Below are 15,175 nucleotides of genomic sequence, written 5' to 3' on the forward strand. Positions count from 1 at the left end.
GTTTGATGAGATATTTTCTTGGAGTAGAAGTTACTCAAACTCTCGCAGGTAACTTTATCTGTCAGAAGAAATATGCTCAAGAATTACCTGAAAGATTTAAATTGGATAAGTGCACATTTGGAACTCCATCAGAATTGGGTTTGAAGTTGCACAAGGATATTGAAGGGCGAGAGGTTGATAATAGGTACTTCAAACAAATTGTTGGAAGTTTGATGTACTTAACTTCAACAAGACCAGATATCATGTATGCGGTTAGTATGATAAGTCGTTACATGGAACATCCAACGGAAAAACATCTCAATGCAGCAAGAAGGATACTTCGTTATGTGAGAGGAACCTTTGATTTGGGGGTATTCTACAAGAAAGGAGATGATCCGAAGATGGTTGGCTATACAGATAGCGACTATGCAGGTGATATAAATGATCGTAAAAGTACTTCAGGAAGTATTTTCATGATGAGTTCAGGAGTTATTTGCTGGTCTTCAAAGAAGCAACCTATTGTAACACTCTCAACTACAGAAGCAGAATTTGTGGCAGCAGCAACATGCTCGTGCCGAGCAATTTGGTTAAGAAAAATGCTTGAAATTCTTAATCAGAAGCAACCAGGTACGGTTATATATTGTGATAATATGTCAACTATTAAGTTGTCTAAAAATCCTGTGTTGCATGGAAGGAGTAAGCACATCGATGTTCGATTTCATTTCTTGCGTGATTTGTGTAAAGAAGACATTATTGAACTCAACTTTTGTCGAAGTGATGAACAAATTGCAGACCTATTCACAAAACCCTTAAAACAACCATTGTTCGAGAAGCTTAGAAGAAAGATGAGGATGTGCAGAATCCAAGATGTATATCAAGAAGATAAAATGAAGTCCTAAACTTATTTATGCAGAATTCAGTTTAAGGGAGGGTGTTGAAGGGACACTAGTAGATACATTTCTAAAGATAGAAAAAGTAGTAATTTGTTTAACAAATTTAGTTACTACGGAGAAGGAGGAGGTGAAAGCAATTTCATCCACAGAAATCCCAACAAACTCTGGGAAGCAATGAAATCCCGTCCTATAAAATGACCTCCCTTTCCAATCATTCAAATTACTCCTCTCAATTTCACTTCAATTTTTGTTGTCACCAACATTCACAACCAAACATCATGATTCAAACCGGCTGCTGAAAATCATTGGGCTCTGTAATGCTCGAAGCGACGCTTGCTCCGCTCACGCAGATCGATCGGCTCATTGTCGCCGACATCGTGAAGAATGACCATCGTCAAAAGAAGCACTCTGAAACTATAAGGAGATTTTCTCCAAAGATGTGGGTTCTCACCCTCCATCCTCTGTGGAGACAAGTGTTCCTCTCTCCAACAGACATGAAATCTTACCATACATCTCCTAGGGTGACTAGGGTTCCCCTCTCCAACATATGTGGAAATGTAATCAGAGTTCCCCTCTGTAATTAATATGGGATCTCACAATGCATAAGGGGACTAGGGTTCACTCTCCAACCGACGTGGAATCTCACAATCTATAAAGGAACAGAGTTCCCCTCTCCAATCGATGTGGGATCTCACATTCCACCCCTAAGAGACTAGCCTATTTCACAATCCATAAGGGGATTAAGACTCCCTTCTCTAACACCGATATGAGATCTCAGAATCCATGAGAGGACAAGAGAGTTTTCCTCTTCAATCGATGTGGGATATCACAATCTACTACTTGAGAGACTAGCTTTCCCTTCTTCAACAATATGGGATGTGACAGTATTAATATTAAATGATCTACTCTGACTATGAATTTTTCTCCATCCATACCTTTTCTTAAAATATCTATCCTTTTGAAAATATCTCATTGGGATGCTTTAAAGTTTAATAATTGTCCATTTGACCCTCACGCAACTACTGGGAAAGAAAAGTTGTGAGTTTACAAATGGGTAAAAAAGTAATTTGTTAAAATAAATGAGGTTTAATAAAATAAAAAATTAATTTGAATATTTTAAAATTATAAATTTTATTGCAATTAAAATAAATTTATTACATTGGGCTACTAACTAAAACGATAAGTATCCCCTTCATTTACATCAACCAAAAACAAAGTATACAAATAGCATCATATTCTATCAATTCTTTTGTCAAACGAAAATTCATTCGAACCCATTTTAATCTCATGCTGTTCAGAATCATTATTCATTTCCATTGGCTGAACATCCACATCCACGACTTGAGTTGAATTGGGTTGGTTTGAATGATCAGTCTCAACTTCAACATCACCGCCTGTCTCCATGTCGCGAGGGTGAAAGCGATGCGACGGCGACGTTGAGTCAGGGTCCCAGTGGTCATTGTCAAAAACGGACCGTCTGGGAGAGGTGTGGACACTGTCCAATTGGGTTCGGTAGTGGCGGAGGAGGTGCATCGGCGACATATGGTGGGACGGGGTTGGCGGGCGACTAGACATAGGCGTGATGGAACCCTGATTTTGCTTAATGTGTTTGCGAGCCGTGTGGTGCCAGTTTTTTAACGCCGTTGCTACCCTTTCGTTGAAAATCGTTGGCTTCATTGTGGAACCCATCTAGAAAAACAGAAAAACAAACAATTAGAACGAGTTTTGGAATTGTAACATAATGTAATGACTTTACCTGTGTAACGAGAGCGTAAAGAGGCAACGTAACATAACTACAAAGGATTTGAACGAGGACCCTGTTGCAATCACAAGATCTAATTAGCTACGTAAATATTTGATTTCACGATCGTTAAAGATTACAAACTCACTCACCCCATCGTTATTCTGATTACCAAATCCTCTACGTGCTCGTGGAAGCACGATTTCATCCCGAATTCTTTCTGTAAAATTGAATTACGAAATGGAATTAAAATAGTTCAAAGAAATTAAGAGACAATGATCGTGAGTTTATAATCAAGAGTTATTATCTCCATTGTTACGAGGCATTTTGAGGAAGCCCAAAGCAAAATCACGAGAGCTTAGGCTCAAAGTGACAATATCATACTATTTTAGAGAGTCGTGTTAAACTAACATACCCAAGTCCAAGCAAAGAAAGCGAGCTGAAAGGCGTTCTGAAACAGCACGAAGTTGATGAGATAAAGAATGAGGCGAGGCCGATTGAACCAGAAAAGCTCGTCCCCTGGCTCGACCACCGGCACCCCCTTCACCACCTCGCCTCTTTCTTGAATCCTCACTGCCATTTTCGTAATTATCACTTGCAATTTCGTCCCCACCAGTAATACAATCTGCACAAAATTTAATTAATTAATTAATTAATTAATCAAATACACCCATTTTAAACCTTAATTAAATTACTTAATCTTACGATTAATGGGATAAATGGAAGCCATAGGTACGCCCTCCACCCTGCAAATCCCACCCAACAAGTTAATTAACTATGCGTTTAGTTTAGTAATAGTTAATTAATTATGAATTAGGCTAATTAATTTGAGTTTACTCACCATGGGTGTTGAAGAGTAGGAAGAGGACAGCCAAAAACCAGATTGGAGGGCTGCAGAATTAATGAATTAGGGGCATAAAAGTAAATAAGAAAAAAAGAGAGGGGCAGAATTGGTATAATAATATTTACCTGATACTAACGACGACCTTGAAATCTTCTTCGAGGGATCGTTTAATGTATTTTTGAAAGTCGAATTTCTGATCGCTATGTGGTGCGAGATGAGCCTAATTGAAAATATTAATTTTTAATAGGTAAATATTAATTTTGTAAATATTAAATTTACTGAGAAAGAAAATTAGAACTAACCATGACGAAACCATGTCTTAAGGTTAAGTAATCAACTTTAGGAACAGACCGAACAAATTGTCTGAAGAAACAAACCTATTCCAAAAAATATAAAATAAATTAAAGTTTCGTATTAAATAACTCAATTAAAAATTATGATTTTCACGTCAATCACGTATCAATCGTCAATTTAGTTTAGAAATATAATTTAAAAGATTTAATAATGTAATTGAAAAATGCAATTCAACAAAGAATTAAATATGAAAATGAAAATATATAGGGTAGGGGGAGGGGAGGTTCATAAATGAAGGTTGAAGAAGCTTTCCTATACAAAAAAGTCAAAAGAATTAAACGCCCAATCATAAACGCCGTTAAAATGCAATTAAAATCTGTCCCCAAAAAACACAAAAACAAAACAAATAACCTTAAAAAAAATTATAAACGTCCTACAAAAAAAAAAACATATTTGATTTGATTTTAAATTAATTAATATATTAAATATTAAATTAAATTTTATGTTTAATAAAACTCGAAAGTCTGAGAGATGATTAATCTTACAATCCATACGAGAGAAGGAGATTTGGTCCAAAAACTCAAATGTCTTCTCCCGAACGATGTGTCTCTTGCAAATCGGAACCGCTCTGGATCTGTCGTATTTAGACATAAACATTAATTCACACGGAAATAAATAAATAAATATAAATTTAATTTACCGTGCGAAAATTGGTACTCCACAGTTCTTGTTTCCTTCTCCCATGCTTTCCAACTTCTCATCTTTTTTTATAAAAATAAAAAAAAAAAAAAAATCATTAAAGAAAACAAATAATAATAAATAATAAAATTGGGATTTAATTAATGAATTTACACATACCTTAGCATTCCCTAAAGCCAAAGTTAAAACACAGTACAGAACATGGAAGACAGCCAACACGAAGATGAATATGTGTAGCTGATGAATGCCTTCTTCCGACACAAATGGAACCTTACCCTATATATTTTCAAAATAATAATAAATAAATATCCAATTTGTTTTTATTATAATTAATTATTCAATTTTTTTTATTTTTTATACTTTTCAAATATTCTATTTTCCATACCTTAGCAGCACATTTGTCGGTTCCGCCGCCCCCAGCGAGGACGCGCCGGAAAGTGGCATTGACAGGGGAGACGGCGAGAAGCTTCCGGCGATTAGTGTCGGAGTTCAACACGTCATCTTGTTTACTTAATTCCTCTTCCTTTTGGGGGCTACATGGATGCCACGTGGCCGCCACGTCTTCCGGTATACAAACATTGGTGATTAGGCTTTGTCCTACCGTGAGCAGCAGCGATATGAACCCCAATAGCATCAGCTCTACAATTTTGAAACAACACCCAGATTATATATATATATATATATATATATATAAATATATATGTATGTTGTATCCATGCATGCATGTATGTATGTATGGATACCTGCTTTGATCTTCTCAAGGGCTTCGTAAAGAGCTCGTTTGTGCTTCTTCTTAAACCACTACAGTAGAGAAACAGATTATGATAGAAGAAATAATGGGGTTAAATGAAATGAAACGAAACGGTGGCGTTTAGAGTAGGTACCTTTCCGATGAGATGCAGGCTATGTTCGATGACAATGGAAATCAAGACCAAGACGAAGCAGACGGCGGCGACGGCCCATGTGGCCGTCTCTTCCAAGGACCTTCCGGCGCCACCTCCGGCCATCGGGAAGTTTTTTTTGAGGAGAAAGAGGAGAAGAAGAGGATTGATAAACAATAAAATGGGGAGAGGTTGGAAGTGAAGGCAAAACGATGAGTTTTGACTTTAGAACGCGTAAGAGAAACAGACACAATTATGAACCTCCTCCGTTGTATGATTATCCTTATCAATTATTTATTTCTTTCTTTCTTCTAATTATTGGAGTTTTTTTTTTTTTTTTTTTTTTTTTTTTTTGACTAATTTTCAAATTGGATTCTTAATTAATCCTACGTCTGAATCAATCACGTTATATATCATGTTTATAAACATTAATAATTTATTTTAAAAATGACGTCACTCTCCCATTTTCAACATTAGCCTTCTATAAGTTGTAGACTCTATTTTCTTGGCATACCTAACATAATCATTAATCTTATTTTAATTTGACAATAATAGAAGAGAAACTCGTGTGTATGATATGAATAAAAGTCCGTTTATTTTTGTGGGGTTGACGAGGGGAATCCTCACGGGATCGGGTTCTCTACGGTAATTTTTTTTCATTTTATTTTTTAAATAATTTCTATAAAAAATGTAAAATTGAATAATATTTTATAAACAAAAATATAAAGGAGAGGAGATTTGGTAGATTCTGTATGAAGAGGGAGATGAGAAATATTATTATTATCGACCACCTGGTTTAATTAGTAAATAGAAATCTCTATTCACTTTCTCTTTTATTCTCTATTTAAATATAAATTTTGCGAAAAATGAGTTTTTGTTTTTGAATACAAAAGAGAAATAATGTGCTTAAAAAAATCCATATTAGGTATTACAAGAAGACTTTAATTCTTTATTTTGTCTTTTTTTTATTTTCAACTCGAAGAATTTGGACATTTAAACCAGAAGTATAATTCTACTTTTAACGCAAGTTTTAATATTAATAAATTAGTTGTCGTGTTTTTTTAAAACTAATTTGGTAACAAAATTAATGGATCGTTAGTCGTTAAATCATTAAAATATCTTTCAATTATCAAATACTCATAATCAACCATTTTTTGGTTACATTATTATGACATTTGAACAATGTTACTTTTGAAAAAATAATAAAATAAAATAAAAGGTATGACGTCAGCTACAATTCAAACCATTTAATAGCAATTAATACCGCCCATATGGTGTTTCTTTCCGAAAGAAAAGGATTTTCCAATTTTCATTCATTTATTTAATTTAAATCACTATATTATATATCGTACGGACCTAATTTAAATTATATTACTCTTTTTAAAATAATTATCCAAAATCAACTCCGGAAAACCATTTTGAAATTTAATTTATTAAAAGTTTAAAAATAATTATTGCCTATTTACGGTCCAAACTCACAAATATCCGATATTGTTCGTTTTGGTTCATTATGTATAGTCGTCAATCTCACGGTTTCAAATCGTGTTTATTAGGGAGAGATTTTCACTCCAACCAATGTGAAATCTCACAATCAAACTCTCTCGAGGCCCAACAACCTTTGAACGATAGGAACAATAACCATGCCTTTTTTTTCTTTTCTTTTTTGATCTCACATCAAAAGTAGTTCGATTTTCATAGGATTCTAAGAATTTGGTCAAGCGAGAGTTACCCTCGACTCATCTCTCGAGATATAAAAACTCCTCAAATTAATTAATTTAAACAAATTGCTCATAGTCTTCCGTTTTTTAATTGTTAATATAAACACCGTACAAATATTAAGGTGTCATTCATTCTCGAAATCTACCGATACCACAAGTATCACATGCGACTCTCTAAGAAGACTATAGCTTGTTTGACAAATATATATATACATATAATCAATTTTTAATAATATAATTCCTATATTCCAACCGTTAAACCCCAGAGATACACCAACAACACCTGTGTTTATACAATGTCGGTGACAAATGATTTTCTAATTAAACGAATAAATAAATAAATAAACATTTATTCCAAAAGAAAAAACGCCCACTTGCGGGCTCAGCCACCTAACTGTACGCAAAAATAATATGATAATATGTATATTCTTTTCAGATATTATATTTTAAATTTCAAAGGAAATTTGTGAATTATAAATACAATTTTATTCATATTACTTAAATAATTTTCTGACTTTAAAGTCCTAATTCTTCTTCTTCGGTCAAACTTCATGCAAGGGGTTCGTTTGTAATTTTTGCTTTTTTATCAGTCAATGACAAATCGTATTTCCACACGTCAGCAATTTAGAATTCATCGTCACACGTGTTGACACGTAATTGAAGGTAGAATGCGGACCGGGTTGTCCCCTTTTTAGACCGCAATTCTGGACCGTTATTTGTTTCTTCATCGTTTTTTCCATATATTACATATTCTAGAAATTCCAGCCGCCCCTTGGCCCTTATCACTAAAGGGGGCTTATCAGTTTTAATGATTTTTATGTTTTTAATGAAATGTTTTTTTTTTTTTTTTTTTTTTATAACTTATTTAATTAATATTCACTTACAGATTAAATGATTAAATTAATTAATATTAGGTTGGGCTCTAAAACTGGGCCGTAAGAGTTGAAGCCCGGCCCATTTAAATAGTACCTCGTTCCCGCCTTTTTCTAATTTTGAACTTCAAGAAATTCCATCTGTCCTGATCTAACCGTTCTCTCTCCCCTGTTTCCGCATATCTGGATTTGCAGAAAGATCGGCCTTAATTCAACTCTACTCTCTCGATTCTTTGCAATTAATGGATCCTAAACTCTCCCGGATTCCAGGTATTGATCTGTTTTGTTTTTTGTTTTCTCATTCATTTCTGCTTGATTTCGTTACTGATTTCTCTCAAATTTGCTTCAAATCGTCAGTGAAACCTGTTTCTTCTAAACCGAAATTCATCCGAAAGCCAGCCTGTGAAGCGCCCCAAATCACTGCCCTTCAACCTCCTATTTCCAGGTTTTATACTTTATTATTCTCGATTTCATTCGGAATTTCCTTGTTGAATCATGTTCTTCTGTAGTAGAGTATGAATCTTGTTGTTACCATTAGGCAGAAACGAGTTTTTGGAATTGTTCGGAGCTCAAACATTCCAATCAAATCAGTAAATGAAAATCCCTTAGCTAAGCCCTTAATTGGAGCTGTTAAGAAACAACCTAAATCCACTCGATTAACTCAAATCGCCGTCAATGCTACTGCTGATCAGAAGAAGATCACTGAAAAGTTGAATCCGAGGCCAAAGAAGAAGAGCCCTAGCACCAAGCAGCAATTTATGGAAACGGCCATAAAGGATTTGCGTGTTATGAACGACGTTGTGGAGCCTCAGACGCCGGTGGCTAGGCCTCGTTTGCATAAGATGAGAAACGCTGGCACCCCTTATCAGACTGCGGAAAAATGCAGTAATTGTCGTTTTGACAAGATGGAGACTTCGTCATATTGGGTTGCTCAGATCAAATCGGCTGAATCCGTTGGGAAGCATTTTGTGTCAGCTGATTTCTTTCGCCTTGCATATGTCTGCAATGCCGAGGTAGTGTAAATGACATATTCGAACATCTTTATCTTTACCTCTGATCATATCTAGAAGAGCTTATAGCATTAGTAATGCTAGAAAAAGTACTTTGATTTTGACCATTTTTGCAAAAGGCTGTTAATGGCATGTCTTTGGAAGTGATTATGAGGTAGTCTGGACATAATTAGAATTAAATTAGTCAGCAAAAGAAGAAACAAGAACGTAATATCATGGCTTTCGTGTTTCTCTTGAATTTTCTAGAGTGGCAGGTCTCACAGCTAATTCCTTCCCATGCCCCCCAACCCATAGTTAGAACTATAGAAAAGAGAGATTATTTCCTGTGAAACATTGAGGTGCCAATATTGGTTTAGTATCAAGTTCCTGCCCGTTTAATCTGCGAGATCCCATATTGATGGAAGAGAGAGGAACAAGTAGCAGCAAAATCAATAAATCTTGAAGTGGTGGATTATGAGATCCACGTCGGTTAAGGATAAGAATGAAACATACTTTACAAGGGTATAGAAACTAATAGACGTGTTTTAAAAATTTTGAGGAGAAACTCAGAAAGGACCGCCTAAAAAAGATGACAACATCTTATAGCAGTGGGCTGTAGTAGTTGTATAACCATCCTCTAATAAATTCGAGAGTTTTATCAAAGAGAATCTTGTCTTGTGAAACATCTAACTGGATAAGTATCTTCTTTTTTCTAATTTCATGTTCATCACCTTTCCACTCTTGAATTTGTTGCCACTGTGCCATCTATTCTTAAAATACGACTAATTGTTGGCCATAAGAACAAGAGTCTTCCTGAATTTCTCCTTGATCTTTTGGGTCTGCTTAGAACTCAGTTTTTACATTCCCATTTATATTGATATCTGGTCTATTGCAACAGCCGATCAGGAACCTCAAGGTCGAGCTAAAGCGTTACTTGACTCGGCATGAACATCTATCTATGAAAACTGAGTGGAAGGATGTGAGTCTTAGCTACGGCTTACTTCAAGATGAAAACATTAGCGGCCCCCACAATCCGTCTACTAAAATTTGTGACAGTGAACTCAACGAAGGTAATCAGACTACGGCAATCGAATCTAGGACCCCAGAATTCAGTAGCAGTGAATTCGATAAAGATGAGATTGTGGGAACTGATGTTGGAGAGCTGGAGACATGCCAAAGATGTCCAAGTTCTTTGCCTATGGAACCAGAACAAACCCATCAAACATGACACCGGAATTTGATTTTGTAGCCTTAGTTCAGCTTGTGTTCTATAAATGCATCCAATTTTGTGTTTTGCATTGCCATTTTCATATTCTATTTTGTATACTAGGCAAATGATTTAAAGATTGCTTGATATTCATCAAACATACATGATACGGATTTGTGTTCCACTTGTCACTGGGAGTGTAAAGTGATTGGATGGGGGTTGGTTTGAGATCGAGCCAATGAAATCGGTACTCGGAAGACGACATTCAAAGGTACATACAAAATCACTCATAAATTTTATGGTTTAAGCTAATCTAAGACTCTAGTACTGACTCGAGAGTTGGAGTGTAGGTAGATTAACACTACACTCGTGTTCACTTTTTTTTTTCAATAATGCATAACCAAATTGAAACTACCCGACATGGATTGATTTGGTTGGATCGAATGGTGTCGAGTTTTGTTTGGCTCCTAAGCTGTTACATGGTAGGTAGTAAGAATCAAAGATAAGGCTAAGTTTGCTTGAACAGAGTAAAGTGAGTCCATCAATCAGCCTCGGGCGCTCACTAAGAAAGCAAAGTTGGACCCATTATAGGAAAATAGAAAGGACATCACATAATTGTCCTTTATAATTGGTCCCCTCCCCATTTTGCAAGGCTTATGCGCATACAAAACACCCCCATTTAATTTGATTGATCCAAACACACTGTCAACACCTTGTCCCCTACCCGCCACACCACCACCTCATTTGTTGTCGCAATCGGCCCTCTCTTAACACAGTGTTAGAACCAAAACGAACATTAACGAAAACATTGCAGTTGATAGTAAAACTACATATAAATACCATTATTCAAAATGTTTTTGTAACCGTGTAAGTCCACCGTTAGTAGCTATTGTCTGCTTTGGCCTTACATATCATCGTTAGCTTCACCATTTTAAAACGTGTTTGCTATGTAGAGGGTCCAGATCTACTCTGGCCAGTGTCTCACACTGTTTAGCGACAGACTTTGATGCCATTTGTAATAGTCTTAGCAGATATTGTCTAGTTTGGTCAGCCTGACTGTTTTAAGATGCCGAGAAAGAAGGGCGGGGGCAGTGGAATTGATATTGGGCCCTATGATGGGTTGAGGATATTGGACACGAGCCATAACGTTGAACAGCACAATATGAGGCCATTTAGCGAACAAAACATGCCGTCCCATAAATCTTATAAAACATTGATTTGATATTTCAAAGGGAGAAGGGGACAGTGACAGCCACCGAGCCCAACTAGGCCCATTTCATTTCTCAAACATAAAGACTTCTAGATTCTGTCTTGTTTGGTTTTTGTTTTGATGAAAATAATTGAGTTTTATTTCTGTTTCTTTCTCACTTTACAACTTTAATCAATCAAACTTTATTGTTATTGATGTTTTTTTTAAAAATATTTTGTCTTAGATTATGTTCATTACTTTATTTATTACTGTTAAATTAAAATGTATAATATTAAATTTATTTATGGTATGATGATAATTGTGGGATCATGTTTGGGTTTGAAATAGAGGATTGAAACTTTGTTAAAAGCAAGTAATTATTCCCATGTCATCATGGGGATACCATTTGTCCCCCTCTAAAAGTAGGACCCACAGCTCCTCCTTATTTCTCCTTTTTTTTTTTTTTTTTTTTTTTTTTTTTTTTAATTATTATTAACCAAAAAAACAATAATAGAACTGGTTGGATTCCTCTGTTTGGGCACATAAATAGGCCTGAATTACACCACTATTTTCAAACACCTTTTTCAACTTCGTTTTGAGTTTTTAACTTTGATTACATTTACGGATGTACCCTTCAAAAAAAAAAAAAAAAAAAAAAATCAAACCAATTGGTGATTCGAGTAAACCTAACTACCGTTCACAACTGGATCAAAAAATTGGTTAGTTTGTCAGATTGTTCTTATTTTTTTTTGTTATTTAAGAAAATATATACTTATCTACCATGCAGTTTACATGAATAACTAAAATATCATAGAATTTAAATATCAAACGTTCACAAATCACTGAACTCCATTAGTTTACAAAGGATAAATATTTTTTATTTTTGTAATAATCTTAAAAATAGGGTTGAGTTGTAACCCTATTTTTGGTTGGTCAAATTTTTTCAATTTTCTAAAAAATCTTCTCAATACAAATTGGGGAAAACAAATGATAGTACCAAACTTTTATGATTTGTGGTTGAATTTTGGAGTCCGATGAAGATCCTTAATTATAATATGGATTAGTCAAAGTTTGGAATTAGAGAAACTCCTTAATTAGGTTTATTAGTGTTTAAATTAAATTAAGATTTTGAAGGAGGGAGAAGAGGAGATGAATGTGAAAGTGTAAATAAAGTAAAGATGAGGGGTTGGGTTGAAAAAAAAGAAAAGATAGAAACACATGGACATATGGGAAATAGTAGGAAAGATGGGGCGATTAAAGCAAAAAAAAAAAAAAAAAAAAAAAAAAAAAAAAAAAAAAAAAAAGAGATGGAGGCTAATACAAACAAAATCTACCCGACAACACACATATTCATTAAACTGTCAAATAAAACAACATAACCATAAATTTGGTTTAATTAACACTTTTATGTTTTCACTTTTTTTTATTTACTTTTTACTTTTTTTTTTTTTTGCCAAGGGAGTGGAGGAGCAAAATGTTGAAAAAAAACATATAAATATAAATAAATACAATTTATAAACTAATAATTATATTCTTTGAATTATAAACTTACACAATTACTCGTAATTATATTGTTGTTTTTGGTGGTAAATTATTAATATTTTGTTTGAAAAATAACTTTAAACTTAAAAAAATATATTTTTAACTTGGTACGTAATTACTTGAAAAGCTCCTATTTTCACTAATATTTATATTTAAATGTGAAAGCTTTATATTAAGAAAATAAAAAATAAAAATTAAAAAGTTAATTGGATTTTAGTGAGGGTAAAATTGTGATAATATTGGAAATGGGGAGAGAGAGAGAGAGAGAGAGAGAGAGAGAGAGGAGAAGGGCAGGGGACAGTAAGCGTTTACGCCTTTAATAAAGTGTTTTCTATTTTTTCTATTTTCTTTTTCTTTTTAAATATTTTTTGGCGACAATTGTTGGTGTGACCTCTCACTGTCTCTCACCATGATGTTACGTATCTTTCCTTTTTTATTTTTATTTTTATTTTTATTTTTGCTTCCTCCTTCTATATTTTATTTATTGTTGTTTTTAAAAATTATACAATTATTATTTCTTTCTATATTTTCATCCCCACGTGCACTATAATGGTCGTGTAAAGCACACACCATTTCTCCTCCCTCTAAACACACCACCAAATAAATTCCTTCTTTTCAAAATTATACATATTTTGAAAAAATTAATGAATTGTTTTAAAAATATTCGGGTTTCTTATTGAATTTTTAAAAAAGTCATTACTATACTTAAATTTTAAAAAAATAATTTAAAAACACTTTTAAACTTTTTTAAATAATTAAAAAAAATACCAGTAGAAATTAAAAAAAAAAAACTTATGAATTTTTAAAGGTGACATTAAAAAATTTGAAGATAATCGATGATATGTCGATAGATGAATTTTGTTCATATTATTAATGGCAATAATTTTTTAAAACTTTTTTTTTATAAAAAGAAAATGCGTTAATATTATTTTTTAAAGTTTGATGGGTATTCTTTGAATATAGTAGTAACGCTCTTAAAAAGAATTTAAAAAATATTGAAATTTTATAAAGTCGGATATTTTTTAAACAAAATATTAAAGATTTCCATTAGTGTAATTTTTATTTATTTATTTATTTTTAAAATTTAAAGTTATTATTGAATATTTAAAAAGTATTAAGAGTATTTTCAAGATAAAATAGTACAAAATTTACGAATATTTTTATTAATTTAACCTAAAAAATTATAACGGTGATCAATGTCGGTCTATATATATAATCAATAATAAATAAAATAAAGATGGTTTGATAAATAAATATATAAAACAATTAATGTTTGTTTAAATTATATCACATGGTTTAATAAAATGTAGGAAAAGCCTCCCGGTTTTATCAAATCATAAATATTATTTATGAGGTTTTATTAAGAAATAAAAAAAAAAAAAAAACAAAAATATAACCCGGCTAAATTTACTGAAAAAATAAATCATTAAATTTTGTATATAATGGGAATTTAATATAGTTGAGAAGAGATTAATGGTCATAAATGAAAGTTTAAATTGTTAAATAAATAACTCAGCTGTGGGGATATACTTTTATTTAATTAACATTTAAGGAACCATTTTTTTTTAATATTTTAAACCAAACTCCATTCATTTGCTCCTCCTGGAAAATGGTAGGGTAATATATTCCGTACTCAATTAAGAAAAATATATATTTAACCATTTTATTCAAAATACTTCTAATTTATGCATTTTTTAATAAAAATATATTTACATCTTTATTTATTTATTTATTTATTTATTTATTTATTAGTGTTTTAAATAATATATTTAGAGTGTTTTCTTAATAAATATTTTTAAAATAATAGAAAATTTTCATTATTATGATATTTCAAAAACCTATCTGATTATAAAAAATTACTCTATTTATTTTTTTTTAGAGAAACAGACTTTAAAAAACATATTTTAATTAATTAAATTATTTATGATATTATATTATATTATAAGTACGGTATTTTAATTTTTCACTTGCAATTTAATATTTTAACCATAACAGTAAAAAGGAGAGGTAAAATTGGGAAGGTGGGGCATTGAAGCAGCGCCAAAGGCGCAGGCTTCTCGATCTCTTCCTCTTTTGAAACGACCAACTCAACTCATCCTCTTCTTATTCACTCGCCTTCTCAGGCGTTGACCTCACACGCCTATTTAAAATTAGTTTCACGGAAATTTCAAACAGTTATAACTCCCATTAATTATGTTTATATAATTTTTAAGAAAAGTTACTTAATTCAGCCCTTCAAAGGAGAGAGAAATGGATGATTTGGTTTTCTTCTTCTTCTTTTTTTAAGCTCATCAATGGCGATTCTTCGAAGAAGATGAAGAAGAAGA

General features: G+C 32.8%; 2 protein-coding genes across 2 annotated transcripts; one reads left to right on the top strand and one right to left on the bottom strand.

Moving 5' to 3' along the window:
- Positions 1-1,984: 1,984 nt before the first annotated feature.
- LOC111795977 (MLO-like protein 6) lies at positions 1,985-5,613 on the bottom strand. The gene is made up of 14 exons (XM_023678643.2): positions 5,335-5,613; positions 5,194-5,251; positions 4,836-5,089; positions 4,610-4,726; positions 4,452-4,512; positions 4,297-4,385; positions 3,760-3,834; positions 3,583-3,677; positions 3,455-3,504; positions 3,319-3,359; positions 3,029-3,238; positions 2,766-2,833; positions 2,629-2,689; positions 1,985-2,561 (listed from the first exon to the last, which is right to left on the bottom strand). The coding sequence occupies exons 1-14, from the start codon at positions 5,455-5,457 to the stop codon at positions 2,103-2,105; spliced, it is 1,761 nt and encodes a 586-aa protein (XP_023534411.2). The 5' UTR covers positions 5,458-5,613; the 3' UTR covers positions 1,985-2,102.
- A 2,438-nt stretch (positions 5,614-8,051) lies between these two features.
- On the top strand, positions 8,052-10,308 carry LOC111796018 (uncharacterized). Its single transcript, XM_023678699.2, has 4 exons — positions 8,052-8,191; positions 8,279-8,366; positions 8,460-8,934; positions 9,809-10,308. Exons 1-4 carry the CDS (start codon positions 8,164-8,166, stop codon positions 10,136-10,138), a joined length of 921 nt encoding a protein of 306 aa, XP_023534467.2. The 5' UTR covers positions 8,052-8,163; the 3' UTR covers positions 10,139-10,308.
- Positions 10,309-15,175: the final 4,867 nt, after the last annotated feature.

The sequence above is a fragment of the Cucurbita pepo genome, chromosome 5, assembly GCF_057944985.1.
Source record: "Cucurbita pepo subsp. pepo isolate OVF chromosome 5, ASM5794498v1, whole genome shotgun sequence".
Classification (NCBI taxonomy): domain Eukaryota; kingdom Viridiplantae; phylum Streptophyta; class Magnoliopsida; order Cucurbitales; family Cucurbitaceae; genus Cucurbita; species Cucurbita pepo.

Excerpts from the sequence above, each read along its gene's own strand:
- LOC111795977 (XM_023678643.2), bottom strand. The coding sequence starts at position 5,457 with ATGGCCGGAGGTGGCGCCGGAAGGTCCTTGGAAGAGACGGCCACATGG. Across the intron at positions 5,090-5,193 it reads CCTTGAGAAGATCAAAGCAG|AGCTGATGCTATTGGGGTTC; the intron begins GTATCCATACAT and ends TCAAAATTGTAG. Across the intron at positions 3,505-3,582 it reads AAGGTCGTCGTTAGTATCAG|CCCTCCAATCTGGTTTTTGG; the intron begins GTAAATATTATT and ends TTAATTCTGCAG.
- LOC111796018 (XM_023678699.2), top strand. The coding sequence starts at position 8,164 with ATGGATCCTAAACTCTCCCGGATTCCAG. Across the intron at positions 8,367-8,459 it reads CTTCAACCTCCTATTTCCAG|GCAGAAACGAGTTTTTGGAA; the intron begins GTTTTATACTTT and ends TGTTACCATTAG. Across the intron at positions 8,935-9,808 it reads CATATGTCTGCAATGCCGAG|CCGATCAGGAACCTCAAGGT; the intron begins GTAGTGTAAATG and ends CTATTGCAACAG.